Source organism: Leptodactylus fuscus, chromosome 1 (assembly GCF_031893055.1).
Source record: "Leptodactylus fuscus isolate aLepFus1 chromosome 1, aLepFus1.hap2, whole genome shotgun sequence".
Taxonomy (NCBI): Eukaryota; Metazoa; Chordata; class Amphibia; order Anura; family Leptodactylidae; genus Leptodactylus; species Leptodactylus fuscus.
In genome coordinates this window covers 280,185,200-280,202,558 of record NC_134265.1, presented here as the reverse complement: position 1 = coordinate 280,202,558, position 17,359 = coordinate 280,185,200, and the positions used below count along the sequence as shown (strand labels likewise).

Below are 17,359 nucleotides of genomic sequence, written 5' to 3'. Positions count from 1 at the left end.
CCAGATAGTATGAATAGGCAGAAAGGAAGGCTGAATGATCCAGGACTCAGACACAGATGAATAAGCAGTTTCAGGCAAACAGACCATTTCTGGAATGCAGGAAACTGAATTTTAAGACCGGCATCTGACAGCATGCACAGTGGACTTAGGGTGTATTCACATGGAGTTTTGTGGCGCTAATTTTGCCACAATAACTCGAGTAAAGAATCAGCGCTGAAAAAAAGACTCCCATTGACTTCAATGGGTTCCTTTTTACCCATTGGGAGTCTTTTTTTCAGCGCTGATTCTTTACTCGAGTTATTGTGGCAAAATCAGCGCCACAAAACTCCATGTGAATGCACCCTTAAATAATAAAGAGCAGGAGTAACCAGAGAGGGGATAGGAAGCAGCACTCAGAACCGCCCACAGCCTGCAGACGACTTAAACATTTCAGAGGCAAAGACACACTAAGGCACTGACTCACAAAGCAACTCATCACGTGATCCATGCATGAGTGCCATCTCAGATATAGCATGCCCAGTGTGAACATTCCCTTGCAGCGTGTCAGATGATTCATGCGCACAATCATGCATGACTCAGTTAATAAGCCTACTAACATGATGCGGAGTTTATTGCCAAATTAGTATTTCTATTCCAAAAGGAACAGATTCCCACCTAATTACATCCTGGAGAATAGATTTGCATATTTTTTTACCCAGAATCCCTAGTGGAGCAGGAATGACTTGTAAGTCTCCGTACGCCTATGTAGGCACACACTCTCCCTAATGTGTATGATTATCCCCTGACCCTGGTCTATAGTCTCTCACTCTGCCAAATCAGTATCCCTGTTCTATGCTGAGGAGGTCCAAAAGACCGAAACAGCGCTGTCCATAACTGGGAATCTGTTCCTTTTGGAATAGAAATACTAATTTGGCAATGAACTCCACATCATGTTAGTAGGCTTATTAACTGAGTCATGCATGATGTTAAGGGGGCTGTCCTCTAGAGGGCGGCATACAGAGTGCACTGTTCTCCTAATTAGATCCTGGAGAATAGTTTTGCATATGTTTTACCCTGAAAAAAAAAAAAAAACAATTTGGAATTTTCAGGATGGACCCACCTCAGTGCGAAGCGATTCACCCATTTCTAGTAAAGACCTACAGAGGGTTGCGAGTCATTCACTAAGATTTGTGCTGTGTAGTGCTTCTGTTTTGATATGGCTTCTGATGGGTAGAGTCACAGGAAGCTCCATCAGCAAGAATAAAATGACATGATCCACACTGCCAGCCAGATCCAATGAACATTGAGGATACACATTGGCTCTTGCTTGTCGTCAGATCTTTTGCTCCATTGAGACCTCTGGGAAATGTATTCCAGGTGGTTTCCCTTAAAGGAATTCTACCATTGAAATGAATTTTTTTTGGCGATCACACATCGGAATAACCTTTAGAAAGGCTATTCGTCTCTTACCTTTAGACGTGGTCTGTGCTGCACCGTTCCTTAGAAATACCGGTTTTTACCGGTATGCAAATTAGTTCTCCTTCAGCGATGGGGGCGCGCCCCAGCACTGAAAATGCGATGGGGCTGTCCCCACTGCTGCTTGAAAACACGCTCCAGCGACGCCTCTATCTTCGACTGGATCCTCCCCTTCTTTCATTGTCTTCCTTTGCGTCACCTCCGACTCCTGCGCAGTCGGCTCTGCCAGTGAGACACCAGCAGAGCCGAGTGCACATACCGGCTGGTGGCCATTTTTGGGAGGCCGCTCCTGTATTGAACTACAAGAGCAAGAGCAGCCTCCCAAAATGGCCGCCGGCCGGCTTGCGCACTTGGCTTTGCTGGTGTATCACTGGCAGAGCCGACTGCGCAGGCGTCGGATGTCACGTAAAGGAAGGGGAGGATCCAGCTGAAGATACAGGCGTCGCTGGAGCGTGTTTTCGAGCAGCAGTGGGGACGCCCCCATCGCATTTTCAGCGCTGGGGCCCGCCCCCATCGCTGCGAGAGAACTAATTGGGGAAGCCTCCACGTCTGCCTCTGGGGGTCATATTACCTTCCATGCGGACGCCACAGTGGCCGAACTTATGAGTCAGCAGTGGAAACAACTGGAGAAGGGTCACTCTTTATCCAGGATTTTCAAGACACTGTTTCCAATGGGGCCTCCCCCGAAGGTAGACCTCACCGTGGCAAAGTGGTCATGAAGAACCCTGGTGCCCCTTGAAGACGGATCAAATCTGCAGGACCCCTTGGATCGTAGGGCTGACTCTAATCTGTGAAAGGTCTATTCCGCCACCTCTGCCCAGGCTTACGTGGCTATAGCCTCCAACGCGGTTGCTGACTTCCTTCGCACTTGCATATCCCTGCTAGAGCGCGATATTGACTCCGGGGTCAATAGGGACAACATTTTGTCTTCTATGAGCAACCTCCATAGAGCGGTGGACTATCTGTCAGAGTCCTCTCGACACCAGCTAAAGATCGCCTCCAAGGCAAAGGCACTGTCCACGGCAGCTAGAAAGCCTCTCTGGTTGAAGCCCTGCGGGCGTATTTTGCCTCTAAAGCAGTGGGTGCTGAATATAATTTGCCCAAGGTTACTTCATAGAATTCAACCACCTACCTCCCGATCGGCTCATCATCACTCGACCTCTTCCTCCTTCCCAACAGTCCAGCTTGGAAGCCTCGAATATGTCTCCAAGGGCGCCCTGGAAAGAGTGCCTCTTTCAGACTGCGGTTAGGGGGTTTATTCCCCAGTTTGTCTGGTCCCCAAGACTACTGGAGGCTGGAGAATAATAATAGATCTGAGGTATCTCAATCAGTTCATCAGGAAAAGGTCGTTTCGAATGGATTCCGTGGACTCCGTGACTTCCTTCCTACAACCCGGGGAGGTGATGGTCACCCTCGACCTGAAGGATACCTATCTCCATGTCCCAATTGCCCATCCCCACAGAAAATATTTCAGAATTGCCATTTGCATGGCCGGCCACAAGGAGCACTATCAATTTACAGCTCTGCCTTTCGGTATCTCTTCCGCCCCGTTGGTATTTTCCAAGGTGATCTCTCCGGTCGCTGCGGCTCTCAGACTTCAGGGCCTTTTCATCGTACATTGTCTGTACGACTGGCTACTGAAAGCTCAGTCTACCGCTGCGTTCCTCCTGCAGCTCAACACTGCCATCTCTTTCCTACAAGAACTAGGATGGTTAATCAATTGGGAGAAATCCGAGATCGCTCCGTCCACCCGAAGGAAATTCCTTGGATTTATAGTGGATTCAGAAGCGATGCAGATCTTCCTCTCCAGCCCAAGGAAGTTGAGAATAGAGGCCGGCGCGCACTTCTTGTTGCGCTAATACAGACCTGGCATCCACTGTAATAGAAAAGCGGATGCCGGGGAGGGTTACACGCCGGCACATCTGCCGGGGCCTGAGACATCGCTACACTCTTGGAGCGATGCTGCTATTGCGGTGAGGGACGGAGGAGCGGAATAGCAGCATCGCTCCTGCCGCTGCTGGCTTCCTGCAGTGCAGGAGCGTAGCGATGTCTCAGGCCCTGGCATCTGTGCCGGCGTCTAACTCTCCCCGGCATCCGCCTCTCTATTACAGCGGATGCCGGGTCTGTATTCGGACTATAAGACGCACCCTTCTTCCCCCCCCCCCAAATTTAGGGGAAAAAAGTGCGTCTTATAGTCCGAAAAATATGGTGCTTTTGTATAAACACGCAGGAGGAGGTGCTTGGGCCCTCTTATAGGGCAAGTCAAGTATTTTATTGGCTAATTAAATATTCCGCCTGTCCTACCAGCACACAGGGGCAGAAATACCCCACATTGTGCCGCTGTTAGGACTAAGGGAAACAAGATTATCTTCATAATCCCTTGTTCTGCACACATGAGCATGGCCATTAGCACTGGTGTCATAGAAGTGTGCAATATACAGCTACACAATGAGGCAGAATAAGACCATTTACAGTCACTTTTGGTTTCCATGTTACAGACACATATTTTTCAAATGGGGCTAAGTATGGGTGGAGGAGGGATGACTCCCAAACAGTCTTACCAAAAAGTGGGTCCCATCTACCGAAAGTTTGAACCCACTGCTGTACTCGAATCTGATTCTACTAGTAACATATAAACAAAGAAGATGGAGCAACATGCACAAACAAGTCCTGCATCTAAAGGGGAAGGGTAACAGGGTCAGGTTGAAGTTCAGAAGCGCCAATCTCTTTTTTTTTTTTTTTTTTTTTTTTTTTTTATGTAGATTGTAAGCCCCACATAGAGCTCACAATGTACATTTTTTCCTATCAGTATGTCTTTGGAATATGGGATGGAAATCCATGTAAACACGGGGAGAACATACAAACTCCTTGCAGATGGTTTTTTGCCCCTGGTGGAATTTGAACACAAGGACTCCAGCGCTGCAAGGCTGCAGTGCTAACCACTGAGCCACCGTGTGGCCCCAGAAGTGACGATCTCTTTAGGAGGTGTTCACATCTGAGCATTATTTTATAGCAGCTTTGCTTCAATCAAGATCATTGCTCTAGTGAATACAGATCTGTGATATATGAGTACAGTACAGGATCAAATACATATAAAATTCATACTACTTTAGTATTTGCAAAGTTCTATTTCTATTCGGGGTTTTCCATGTTTGTGGAGATTGTATTTGGACAGTCTGCTGAGTTTGTGGATTGTTAAACCACCTGAATAAGCTGGTGCTTTGTGCATCAGGCTCTACTGTATTTGGCATGCTGGTAGATTCTGGCTCTTTTCTTTCCTGAGGGGAAATACAGCTGTTTAGTGACATATATGCCTCTCAAGAAAACAACAGATTTTATTGTTATGTATGAGAGGGGGAGAAAAAACATGAACAATGAAATGTGTTGTACTTCATAAACCACGTTACAAAAAAAAGAACATCTGTTAATGAAGGATCCGTGCACATGGCTGGGCCCCTTAGTCAGCAATAAGCCTGAGTGTAGAGGAAATTACTTGTGCACAGCATCTGGAGCCTGTGTCAAACCAATGTATTGAAGAAAAGTTGACCCTCGCTGCTGTATAAGGCTCTATTCAGATCACGTTTTTTACATCCGTTTAAAACAAACAGATGCAAATTAATGGTCATCAGTTACATAGACATCGATGTAAAAATAAAAGAACAGATTCGTTTCTGTCCTTTTTTTGGTATACTATGTTTCTGTGTCCTTCAAAAATCAGATTTTTTTTTTAACCTTGATATTTATGTAAATGGATCACTTGCATTTTGTGCATCCTTTATACAGATGTAAAAAAAAACTTGATCTGAATAGAGCCTAAACCTGCATAAGTAGCATTCCAGCAAATCCCACCCACACATTCCGGGAAAATACACGCAGTACACATGGTGCGATTTCCAAAACCGTCACAGTTTTGGAAATCACAGCATGTCAAATATAGCTACGGAAATGCCGGTGGTTTCCCTATAGGTATAATTGAGTGGGAAAAACCGCAATGTGTTGCCACCGCTTTTCTCGCAGCCCCCTACGTTGGGCTTTAGCCTAAAACTAAATATCAAAAATTCAAAGGGAAATTGGGTTAGCCAGCTAGGGTGGTGTCAGATTGTGCCTCTTGGGACTACTCCAGTTTTATCACCTCTGTATCCAGCCTGCTGATATGGACAACACTTTTAGGCTAAGGCCCCACGGGCCGTAATTGCAGAGCTAAAGCGCTAATGCACTGCGGTTCTTTCCGCAGTGCGTTCAACAGAAAATTTGCGGTGTTTTCCTCTGCGGACTTTCTATTACAATTATCAAGTGTCTCCCCTGTGGGCAAATCACGTCGTTTACGTCCCGTGGGGCCCCAACTTTAAAAGGGATTCTATCATTAGAATCCTGTTTTAAGCTAAACCCACTTTGGAATAGCCTTAAGAAAGGCTATTCTTACCCTACCTTTAGATGTCTTCTCTGCACCGCCGTTCTGTAGATATCCTAGTTTTCGTCCATATTCTAATTCCTTTTCTCGCAGCACTGGTGACAGTCCTCTGTGCTGTGAGAGAACTCGCCAGACCCGCCTTCTTCTTGTTCACCTCCGCCTCTTCTTTCCTGTTCGGTCACAGGAAAATGGACGACTGTGCATATCCGTCTGCCATTTTCCTGTGGCCTCTCCCGTTCAGTCACAGGAAAATGGCGACTGACGTGACGGGACAAGAGGTGTAGGAGGTGTACAAGAAGAAGACGGGGCTGGAGATTTTTCTTGCAGCACAGGGGACGCCCCCAGTGCTGCAAGAAAACTAATTAGCATATGGACAAAACCGGGATATCTAAGGAATAGCGGTGCAGAGAAGACATCTAAAGGTAGGGGAAGAATAGCCTTTCTTAAGGCTATTCTGACATGGGTTTAGCTTAAAACGGGATTCTAATGATAAAATCCCTTTAAAAATGGGCCCTCATAGCCTTAGCATTACCTCAAGACGAGATCAAACAATATTTTGCCTGCCAACAACTATTCCCTAGTGTAGCTGGGCCATCTTTTTCTACGACCGCACAAGATGGCTGCTTAACAATCTGGCTCCTTGACATAGCACCAGTGTTAATGCACACAAGTTCCTGCTTCCTGAGCATCACTGAGGGAGTGCAAGTACCTTTGGACCTGCCCTTAGCTGATCTGGGCAAAGTATTGCAAACACCACAGACAAAGAGCCTTCAACTTCTACAGCATCTCTAGATCTTCTCTGTGGCACCCACCTGCCTTATTCTCTGCTGTGCATTCTTACAACCAGATTGTCGCCATAAACTGGAGCAGTGGCACAGCTCATATCTACCCCATCTGACCAATGTAGGAGGAAGGTGTCCTCTCTCCAACACAAGCGCTCAACAAGCCACCTGCAATAGTCACAGGCCCCTCTTACTACTGAATCTGTAAAAAGATAAACCAAATTAAATGGTGAAGAGGTTAAAGGAATTGGCCACTTTCAGACCAATATTGACAAACAAATGTACAATAAAAAGATATACAATTTTCCAATATACTTTCTGTATCAATTCCTCTCGGTTTTCTAGATCTCTGCTTGCTGTCATTCATTCTGTTACTTCTAGAGGATAAAACTCTGACCATGGTCATGTGATTTACAGTCCATGGTCATGTGATGAGCACACAGGTGCCACTTGTTATAGTCACAGCACAGTAATCAGACATCTGCCTGGTAATCAGCTGTGCACCTGTGTGCTCATCACATGACCATGGACTGTAAATCACATGACCATGGTCAGAGTTTTATCCTCTAGAAGTAATAGAATGAATGACAAGCAAGCAGAGATCTAGAAAACCAGGAGGAACTAATGCAGGAAGTATATTGGAAAATTGTATATCTTTCTATTGTACTTTACATTTGTCAATATTGGTCAGAAAGTGGCCAACCCCTTTAAACCCTCACCCACCCAGTTCAGATGGGCTTCATCCCAGGTAAGTAGACCCATGACAATACTTTAAAAATATTCATTATTCATCAGGCCCAGGCCATAATCATCACCCTATTGTTACTAGACTTACATGCCAAAAAGGCTATTGATAGGATATCTTGCAGACTTAGAACCAATAGTTGGGCCCTATCTTTTCGCAATTCTCGTGCAATAGTACTCCACTAAGCCAGGATCAAAATCAATGGCTCTTTCCCAACCCGGTCTCCCTATACTAACATACCCTCTTCCCCTTCCTTTATCTGTTCCCCCTTTTTAGTCTTTGCTCCTATTCCCCTCTCTTTTTCTACCTCTCTTATCTTTCATATGCTCTCTCTTCTTTACGCTCTGATTTCTGGTTTTCACTGGTTGACGAATCACCATTTTTTCGAAATTTGCCTACTTTCGGTCTCACATGAGCGGTTTTCACCAATTCAGAGAGCAGACTATATGTTTGATTTTTGCCTTCATGCTTACTTGTATTACCATATACACTCGAGTATAAGCTGACCCCCCCCCCCCCCTAATTTTCTCTTTATAATGGTACATTATAGGTATGCCCTCTATCCTCTCTTTTGTACTTATTAGTCATAGAGCATCTTATGAAGCCCATCTGTGCCATCCCAGACAATTGGGGCCTTTCTGACAGTGGATAAGAGTATACAATGTTCCTCGTTCACAGTTGATGTTGGTGTATATCACTGATGCCCATAAGGGAGCCTTCACACGGGGTTTACGCTTCGCTCATTCTGAACGTAAACTCGTTCAGAATGAGCAGCGTTAAAACAGATCCCATTGATTTCTATGGTTGTCGATATTCGCGCATATCACATTGAAAGCAATATGTTGGAGAGAAGGGGGGGGGGAGCCTTCCATTGATTTCAATGGGTAGCACGAATATGCCGGTACCCATAGAAATCAATGGGATCTGTTTTAACACCGCTCATTCTGAACGAGTTTACGTTCAGAATGAGCGGAGCGCAAATTACGAGTGAAGGCTCCCTAAGTCTTTTCCCTCTCATGTCCGAGCTAATCTGTAAACCCACTGTCAAGGCAACCTCTTCAGACGGGTCTCTACACTAAAACCTCTCTTAGGGCCTTGGTCTCCCATGAGTTAAGGGTAAATGCATTTTTCAGCTATAACATGTCCTGTATACATCACTAATAGCCTCCTCTCTCTGAGTGTGTGTGGCTGACACCCATTTTGGTTTGTTAACACCACCCATCTGTCCAAGTCTGCTTTTAGTTAGAGCATAATATCAGTGAATTACACTCCCCTATTCATTCAGAGGCCACACTGATGCCCATAAGGGAGTCCAGAGAGAGGAGGCGGTTTGTGATGTATGGATGAAATGTATGTGAGGACATGACATGGCTGAAAAACACATTTGCCCCTTATTCAAGGTCCTAAGAGAAGTGAATCATTTTAGGTGTAAGGATCCACCTAACAGAGGTCGCCTTGACGGGGCATATGGGATTATAATCATAGTTTGATCAAAATGTAAACACCCAGACCCTCATATTCATGTATCCTTATATACAGTAATCATCTGCACATTACAGGATGCTAACTTCTCACAGCTCATACAGGGTTTTGTTTTTTTTAATATGTGTAATGAACGTAACCTCTATCAAAAAAATGTCTGGACCACTGTACAAGCAGTGCTGCCTCCGATAGCGCCCCTGCTGCTCTTTGTGTCACCTCCTCTACATCACATTGTAAGCCCTTACCAGCAGGGCCCTCAGTCCCATTGTGTGAATTGATTTTCTCTATAATGTTCCTTTTTGTCTGTACTTGAACCCAACATTTTGTAAAGTGCTGCAGAATATGTTGGCACTATATAAATAAAATGTATTCTAGCCAGCAGGTATTTGCAGTAATGCTATGGGTGCTAGCAAAACTTTTAGGTTTTTACAATTGTATTGTAGCCACAGCAATGTGCACCGCCATTTCTTGTTGATATTGTTTGGCAGTGCTGACCAACTCATTTGTGTTTGATACCTTAGTGTAAAGTCGCCTCCAACCAGGCCCATCTCTTATTTCATTCCCCCCCACCCCACACTCGCTTTGTCTCCAATCTGGAATCATGGAGGCATCAAAGGTTTTCCTGATATGGCAGAATTAACATTTTGAAAATTCAATTTCTAACCAGTTTTTCATCTTCTGCAAAACATCCCCATCTGTGGCCCATCTTTTCTGTCTACAATTTAGCTTTGTTTCAGCGTTTTGCTTGGTACCTGGGCTAAACTAGAGTTAGCAGGGACATTTTTTTTTTTTACTCAGCCGAAGTATGCGGGTGGGGTTTGTTGGTTTTCTCATCAGGCTTTATCTACACTGCTATAGACAATCCCACAACAGGTCCATGCCTCTCGATTACTAATAATTCTATCTTCTCATCAAGATCCTCCAGACATCCCTTCATCCCCTTTGATTTGCCCATATGATTTCCAAAGGAGCACTGAGATCCCTCACTAAATCCCAATCTCTTCAGTAATTAGGGGGTATACCAGCCCTTAGAGAGCACCCTCCTCCCGCTTAACTGGGAGGTGAAGTTCCTGCTATACGCTGACGACCTCCTACTCCTGGCCCCCACCGAGAAAGACCTCCAAGAAAGCCTGTCAGTGCTGGAAAAATTCAGCACCACATGGGCCCTACCCATCAACCAGAAGAAGTCCAAAGTCATGGTATTTCAGAAGAAGGACCACAATAAAGCCTCCACCCCACAATTCCCACGGAACGGCTCCACACTAGAGAAAACCAACAGCTACACCTACCTGGGGCTGGAGCTCAGCCAATCAGGAAGCTTCAAAGCAGCAATAGAAACCCTGAAAGGAAAAGCCTGCAGAACCTTCTACGCCATCAGAAGACAACTGTATCACCTCAAACCACCGGTGAGGGTGGCAGCTACAGGTTTATGACCCAGATTATGTCCACTCCAAACCCAATGTCTATGACTAATATGTAGTGGATGCTTTGGCAAGTAAACCCTGCAGATGACAAACTTTTAAGTCATTCTGTGTTTATAGGAATTAATACTAATTCCCCTTTGGGGTTTATTCACATGTAGAATAATGTCTGCAAATATGTATTCAGCTGTCAAATTCAAGTGAATCCAGGCATAGCTTTTGGCAACCTCTTTCAGATGTATAGTAGACTAACTTCTGCCCGCGACTTTGTCTGCATGGCGTTGGCATTGATGATCTAGGAGCTGCTTGACGCCTTGCTTGCTCAATCCTCCTCAGCTCCACTTGAGGAGACGTTTGTGGACTTCTGGCTACCTTCATAGCTTTTTTTTTTTTTTTTTTTGAGAATTTTGCAACAGACTAGATTTTCATTTAGCGGCATGTTTAAAATTGGGAAGCTGCCAATTTGGATTAACCCCTTCCCACCAATGGCACTTTTTGACTTCCTGACCAAGCTCGATTTTTTAAAATTGACATGTGTCACTTTATGCAGTAATAACTTTGGAACGCTTTAACTTGCCAAAGAGATTTTGAGATTGTTTTCTCGTAACACATTGTACTTCATGTTAGTGGTAAATTTTGGTTGATATGTTTTCTGTTTAATTATGGAAAAAATAGGAAATTTGGTGGAAATTTTGATAAATATGCATTTTATAAAGTTTGAAATGATGTGCATTGCATACAGATAGTCAGACCTCCAAAATTATATACTAAATCTCATGTCCCAGATCTCTGCTTTATGTCGGCATCAAACTTTAGTCACCCTTTTATTTTTTTACGGACATAAGGTTTTCAAGTGAAACAACAATATTCAAAACTTTCAAGAAATTTACAAAACCCCTTCATAACTGGATTAATCCCTTTAACCCCTTCCCGCCGATGGCATTTTTTGATTTTCGTTTTTGACTCCCCTCCTTCTAAACCCCATAACTTTTTTATTTCTCCGCTCCCAGAGTCATATGAGGTCTTAATTTTTGCGGGACATTTTTTTCTTCATGATGCCACCATTAATTATTCTATATAATGTACTGGGAAGCAGGAAAAAAATTCAGAATGGGGTGGATTTGAAGAAAAAATGCATTTCTGCGACTTTCTTACGGGCTTTGGTTTTACGGCGTTCACTGTGCAACCAAAATGACATGTCCCCTGTATTCTGTGTTTCGGTACGGTTCCAGGGATACCAAATTTATATGGTTTTATTTACATTTTGACCCCTAAAAAAAAAATTCCAAAACTGTGTTAAAAATTTTTTTTTCTAAAAGTCGCCATATTCCGACGGCCGTAACTTTTTTATACATAGGTGTACGGGGATGCATAGGGCGTCTTTTTTTGCGGGGCCGGGTGTACTTTTTAGTTCTACCATTTTCGGGAAATGTTATTGCTTTGATCACTTTTTATTCAAATTTTTATCAGAATTAAAACAGTGAAAAAACGGCGGTTTGGCACTTTTGACTATTTTTCCTGCTACGGCGTTTACCGAACAGGAAAAATATTTTTATAGATTTGTAGAGCGGGCGATTTCGGACGCGGGGATACCTAACATGTATATGTTTCACAGTTTTTAACTACTTTTATATGTGTTCTAGGGAAAGGGGGGTGATTTGAACTTTTAATACTTTTTATATTTTTTTTCACTTTTTTTTAATTTTTTTTTTGCATTTATTAGACCCCCTAGGGGTGTTGAACCCCAGGGGGTCTGATCACTAATGCAATGCATTACAATGCTAATGCATTGCAAAAAATCATCATCTCTTTTGCAGGCTGTATACACCAGCCTGCAAAAGAGAGAATTTGCAGACTGGCTGGGAGCCCTTAACAAGGCTCCCGGCTGTCATGGCAACGGGGGTCGGCCCTGGAGCATGCTCCAGGAGCCGGCGATCCCTGCCAAAATGGCGGCGCCCATGCGCCGCTGGGAAGATGGCGCCTCCGGCGCCTTTGACAGCAGCGCCGGAGGGGTTAATGCCTCCGATCGGTCCGGGGACCGATCGGAGGCATTAAAGCCGGTTGTCTACTGCTTAAAGCAGTAGACACCCGGCGGCTATGACGGCCGCCCGGCTCCCGGGCGGTCACCATAGTTACAGACCCGACACGCGCCGTACTATTACGGCGCATGTCGGGAAGGGGTTAAAAAATGGGTTTCAAAAGACCCTTGTATTAAACCCCCCATAAATCACCGCATTTTCAAAACTGCACCCCTTAAATAAGCCAAAAACAACATATACCTAGTATTTTAACCCTATAAGTGCTTAACAGGAATTAAGATAAAATGGAGGTGAAATTTTCAAATTTGATTTTATTTTACTAATTTTCGTTTAGCCCTAGAATTTGCACATTCACAAGGGGTTAAAGGAGAAAACGCATCCCACAATTTGTTATGCAAGTTCTCCCGACCACCATAGTACCTCACTTGTGGGTGTAAACTATTATATGACGTTGAAGGGAAGGCGCGCCAAGGAGCTTTTTATTTATTTTCTGGCAATGTGGCCATATGAGGGCTTGGTGTTTGCGGTATTAGATGTGCTTTTCAATGTCACCATTTTGGGGCCTGTAACTTATTGACTAAATTTTATTAACTCTTTCTGGGTGAGATGTAAAAGAAAACATCAATTCTAGCATTGCTTTTTAGCATTTTTTTTTCCCGTACAGCATAAGTAACATGTTACCTTTATTCTGCAGGTCGGTACAATTACGGCGATCTCTCATTTATATTTTTTAATGCGTTGCTTTTTGTGCAGAATAGAATTCAATTTAGGGGAAAAAAAAATTATTTTTTTGCATCACCATATTCTGAAAAACATAACTTTTATTTTTCGGTAGACAGCTGGTTGAGGGCTTATTTTTTGCGGGATGACTTCTGCTTTTTATTGGTACCATTTTGGTTTTCATCTAACCATTTGATTACTTTTATTGAACATTTTGTAAGGGAAAGGTGGTGAATCATTATTTTGCACAGTTCTCTACGTTTTTTTTTTTTTTTTAATGATGTTTGCCGTTTGGGTTAAATGTTTTAATTTTATTGTTCAGGTTTTTACAGATGCGGTGATACCAAACATGTAATGTTTTTTGCCATTTTTCTTTATTTTATATAGTAAAACATTTTATATGGGAAAAAGAGATTTTTGGGGCTTTATTTCTAATTTATTTTAAACTTTTTTTTATCTTTACTTTTTAAAAAAAAAAAAATAATAATAATTTCTGTCCCCATGGGGGATTGAAGCAGTGATCTGCTGATCACTGCTTAGATATACGCTGCAATACATGTGCTACACATGTATTGCAGTGTATAGGAAGCTGTCAGCTTGTGCAGACGCACGGGATGACTGCTTCCATTCCTGGCAGGATCAACCAGGTACGTGGAGGGGTAAGTGATGGGGCAGACTCGGGGTCACTGATCAGACCCCAGGCTGCCCACTACGAACATCAGCACCCCCTGAAACAGTTGTGGAGGGTGCCAATCGGTCCGCAAAGATACCGAAACCCCTGAGATGCCGACGGTCGTGTTTGACCGCCGGCACCTCAGGGGTAAACACCTGCGATCGCATCCAGTTCCGACCGCAGGTGTTACAGGGCATTGACAGCCGTATGTTACGGCTGACACCCGCAGGGCATGGCGCGCACATGGCAGCGCCGTACTATTACCCCCCCCGGCTGAACAGGACACATGCAGATCAGATAACGTGCAGGTGCTTGTACAGAATGGATGGATTCAGTGTTATCTGTGAGTTTACATAGAGAAATAACAGACCAGGCTTTAATCAGCACACTGCAATTAGATGAACGATTGTCCTGCTGGCGAGAGCAGTTTAATATTGGTAGGGTATATGAATTGATAGTTGTGAAGCCATGTCACTTACCAGGATAAAAAGTATCCTGTGTGTTAATCCAGGTTACAAACTATGTGCTAAATTTCATCCAAATCCGTGTAGTCATTTTTTGCGTGATTGAGTAAACATCCAAACGTTCACATTTACAATAGTAGCAGGATATACTTAGTCACTATAGTGCAGAGACTTTTCAATACAATATTAATCCAAAACAATGTGATCAGGAAGTCTTATTCTCTGAAAGTCACCATACTAGCCATTTTATATATACACACTGGGGCAATAAAGTACAGAACACTAGACTGAGGCTTTAACAAAACGCAAAGTAAATAAACAAGGGACCATCTTGAACCACAGATCTTCTGGGAACGTAGGCTTGCTCAAATTCTTCATGCAATTCCAGACAGACTACGTTGAGATCAGGACTTTGGGTAAGTTATCACTTCCAAAACACTAGTTTAATTTTATTAATTGACAGCCACACACTATTCTTTGTAGTATTTTACTCTCTCTCTCTATAGACTAATGGGATGTCCTCCCCCCACCCCCTCCTCCGCAAAATGAACGTCAATAGTGCATGTTGTGTTTTTACTTTTGGAAAATTGTATTTTTCCACATGAAATAGTGTTACACTTGTTTATAGGTAAAGCATGACAGCAACAGTAATCGAGGTGATGCCATCCCTGGAAGAACACAGCCACATTTTTGTAGTCTTAAGCAACCCTGTTCCTGCAATAAAGAAAAACCACACCCACAAACACTTCAAAAATCAAAGCCCTTTCGACAAACCAGGATTACATAAATCCAAGAAACTCTTAATTTACCTCGTTTTTTTTTCTATCAACAAAATGTCAAATTTTGAAGGTCTCCTGTTACCACTAGGGGCACTTCATTATAAAGCTGGGTTCACACGGGAGTTTTTTGGACCAGATTTTGATGCGAATTCCGCACCAAAATCCAGTTTAAAAAAAAAAAAGCCTCCCATTCACTTCAATGGGAGCCAGTCATTTCTTTTTTCTGCGAGTGTTTTTTCCCCGCTCAGGGAAAAAAGAAGCGACATGGCCTTTCTTCAGACGGATTCTGCAGATGATTCAGCCACGGATGTCCGCCTCGCGACACTCCCTCCCGACTAGGCCCATTAATTTGGGCCTAATTCGGAGCGGAATGCCGCGACTGGATGCCAATGCACTGCACCGGCATCGAGTCGCGGCTAGCCGTTTTTTGGACTGGATTCTGAGGCGGCCTCTACCTCAAAATCCGGTCCAAAAATTCCCATCTGAACCCAGATTAAGGGTAGGGTACACGCACATGTTGGAATCTGCAGCAGAATCTGGGCCAGAATCTCCCTCCCATTGAAATCAATTCAATCAATCAATTCCTCTTCACGTTCCACCGTGTGAAGGTACCCCATGACCTCATATGGCAGTTACATTATGACAGCCAAGCTGCTAGGTCTGATGTTCAGCAGCACTAGTATTTCTGAGGAGAACCAGCTGAATAGTAACACTGGCACAATCATAAACACCAAGTAGATCCTATGTGAACTACAACAAGCAGTTGTCATGTATCTGGCAGTAAAGAGCACAAAGCACACAGTATATACAGGTAAGCAATAATGACCATTTATTTAAACTTCTAGTAGACAACATCTACTAGATCTGGAATAAAAGTACTTTCAAGAAGTACTACAGCTTAACTGTGAATATAAAAGAAAAACAAATAGTACAAAAAATAACATCATAAAAAAGGGAAAAGAATAAGTCAGCAAGTGAGTAAACCTTGAATATTGAAATCTAATCCAATTTAAACGCTCAGCAAAAAAGTTTTTGTTCAGGCCATCAGGCACTAGAGGAGGTGCAATATTTAAGGATCCCCCCATCTTTTAGAAAACAATGCTTTCCCCTATATACTAGCAGTCAAAGCTGAGATCTATGACACAACAGTAGTGTTACAATAAAGGAGAGAGGGCATCTTCAACATTGTAAGCCCCCTCCAGCAGATAGTGAAGCGCGTTAGCTAGGAGATTATGAAAAGATGCAGAGGACCAAGGCTGGTGCTGCAACGAGGAAGAACACTTACACACCATTCATTCAGCTGCTGATACCCACGGACTGCTGACAGGTACGCAGCCAACTGCATAAGAAAAAAAATAAAAATAGGATGTGCAGTACATACACGCTGGATGTGAAAATTGCCATCAAAGCACTGCTCACATTTTAATACATTGTCCTAGTGAACCTCCTCAAACCATGAAAGCAAAGAAAATTTCACCTATTCCATCCCAACTATTCTTTACTCTTAGCGAGAGGAAGGGAAATCGGTTTATATAAAAACACTGTACAAACAGTAAGGAACATCAGATGGCAGTATGGCCAAGTATACAAGTTAAGTAGTGCCAGAAGTTTCCCTCTAAAGGTACTGGGAAAATGGAACCGAATGGCATTGTTCACTTGAACATTCCCAATAAGTCTAGAAAAAAAAAAAAAAAAAGCCAGTAGGAAGTCTGCCTTAGTTACTACTTTACCCAGCATGGTTGTACATTACACCGCTATACTGTGAACTAAATCCAATTCGAATCGGGGGGAGGGGGGGCTGAATAATATATATATATATTTTAAAGTTAGCTGCTGAGAAGATTTAGCCACATATAGAAGGGACCCTCTTCCCCTTTCACGTTAAGAGTTGGTCACAAACATCAAGTATTTGAGGCTCCCGAAGTGACAAACAACAACAAAAAAAAAGTTAAAAAGTCCTCTCTTTTGCCAGTATGCGTGTCTAACATCCTTCAAGTACATGCATGGCTCCATATCATCCAGAAATGTCCAGCTCTAATTAGGAGACTGAAGAAATGGGATTATGGGGTGAACCCATCTGAGTAAGTACTTTATCCAACCACTGAAGTGGACCATGCAGGTGAATCTCAATCCAGCAGGGGGTGCTAGTAACATCCTGGCGATGATATTCTGCACCCCAGCCCTGAAAAAACAGAAGAGGGGAAATATTAGATTAGTTTTACCTAGAAATTTCAGGTAACCGGCATTTTTAACTTTAAAAAGTCCAACAAATAACTCATGCACTTACAAGGCAACATTGTATAGCAGTGTAACTATGCATTACACCATCTTTATATAGAATTTAACAGCTCAGTTAATAGCGGTATAGTTACAGCAAAATGGAGGAGC

The 17,359-nt window shown here is 43.3% G+C and overlaps 1 protein-coding gene across 1 annotated transcript in view; it reads right to left on the bottom strand.

The window, feature by feature from the left end:
- Nucleotides 1-15,783: 15,783 nt before the first annotated feature.
- Nucleotides 15,784-17,359, bottom strand: part of SMAD1 (SMAD family member 1) — a 33,899-nt gene continuing 32,323 nt past the window's right edge. Inside the window, exon 7 of the mRNA XM_075257570.1 lies at nt 15,784-17,153. Within this exon, the coding sequence (XP_075113671.1) occupies nt 17,010-17,153 (144 nt within the window). The 3' untranslated portion in view covers nt 15,784-17,009. The remainder of the gene's footprint in view (nt 17,154-17,359) is intronic.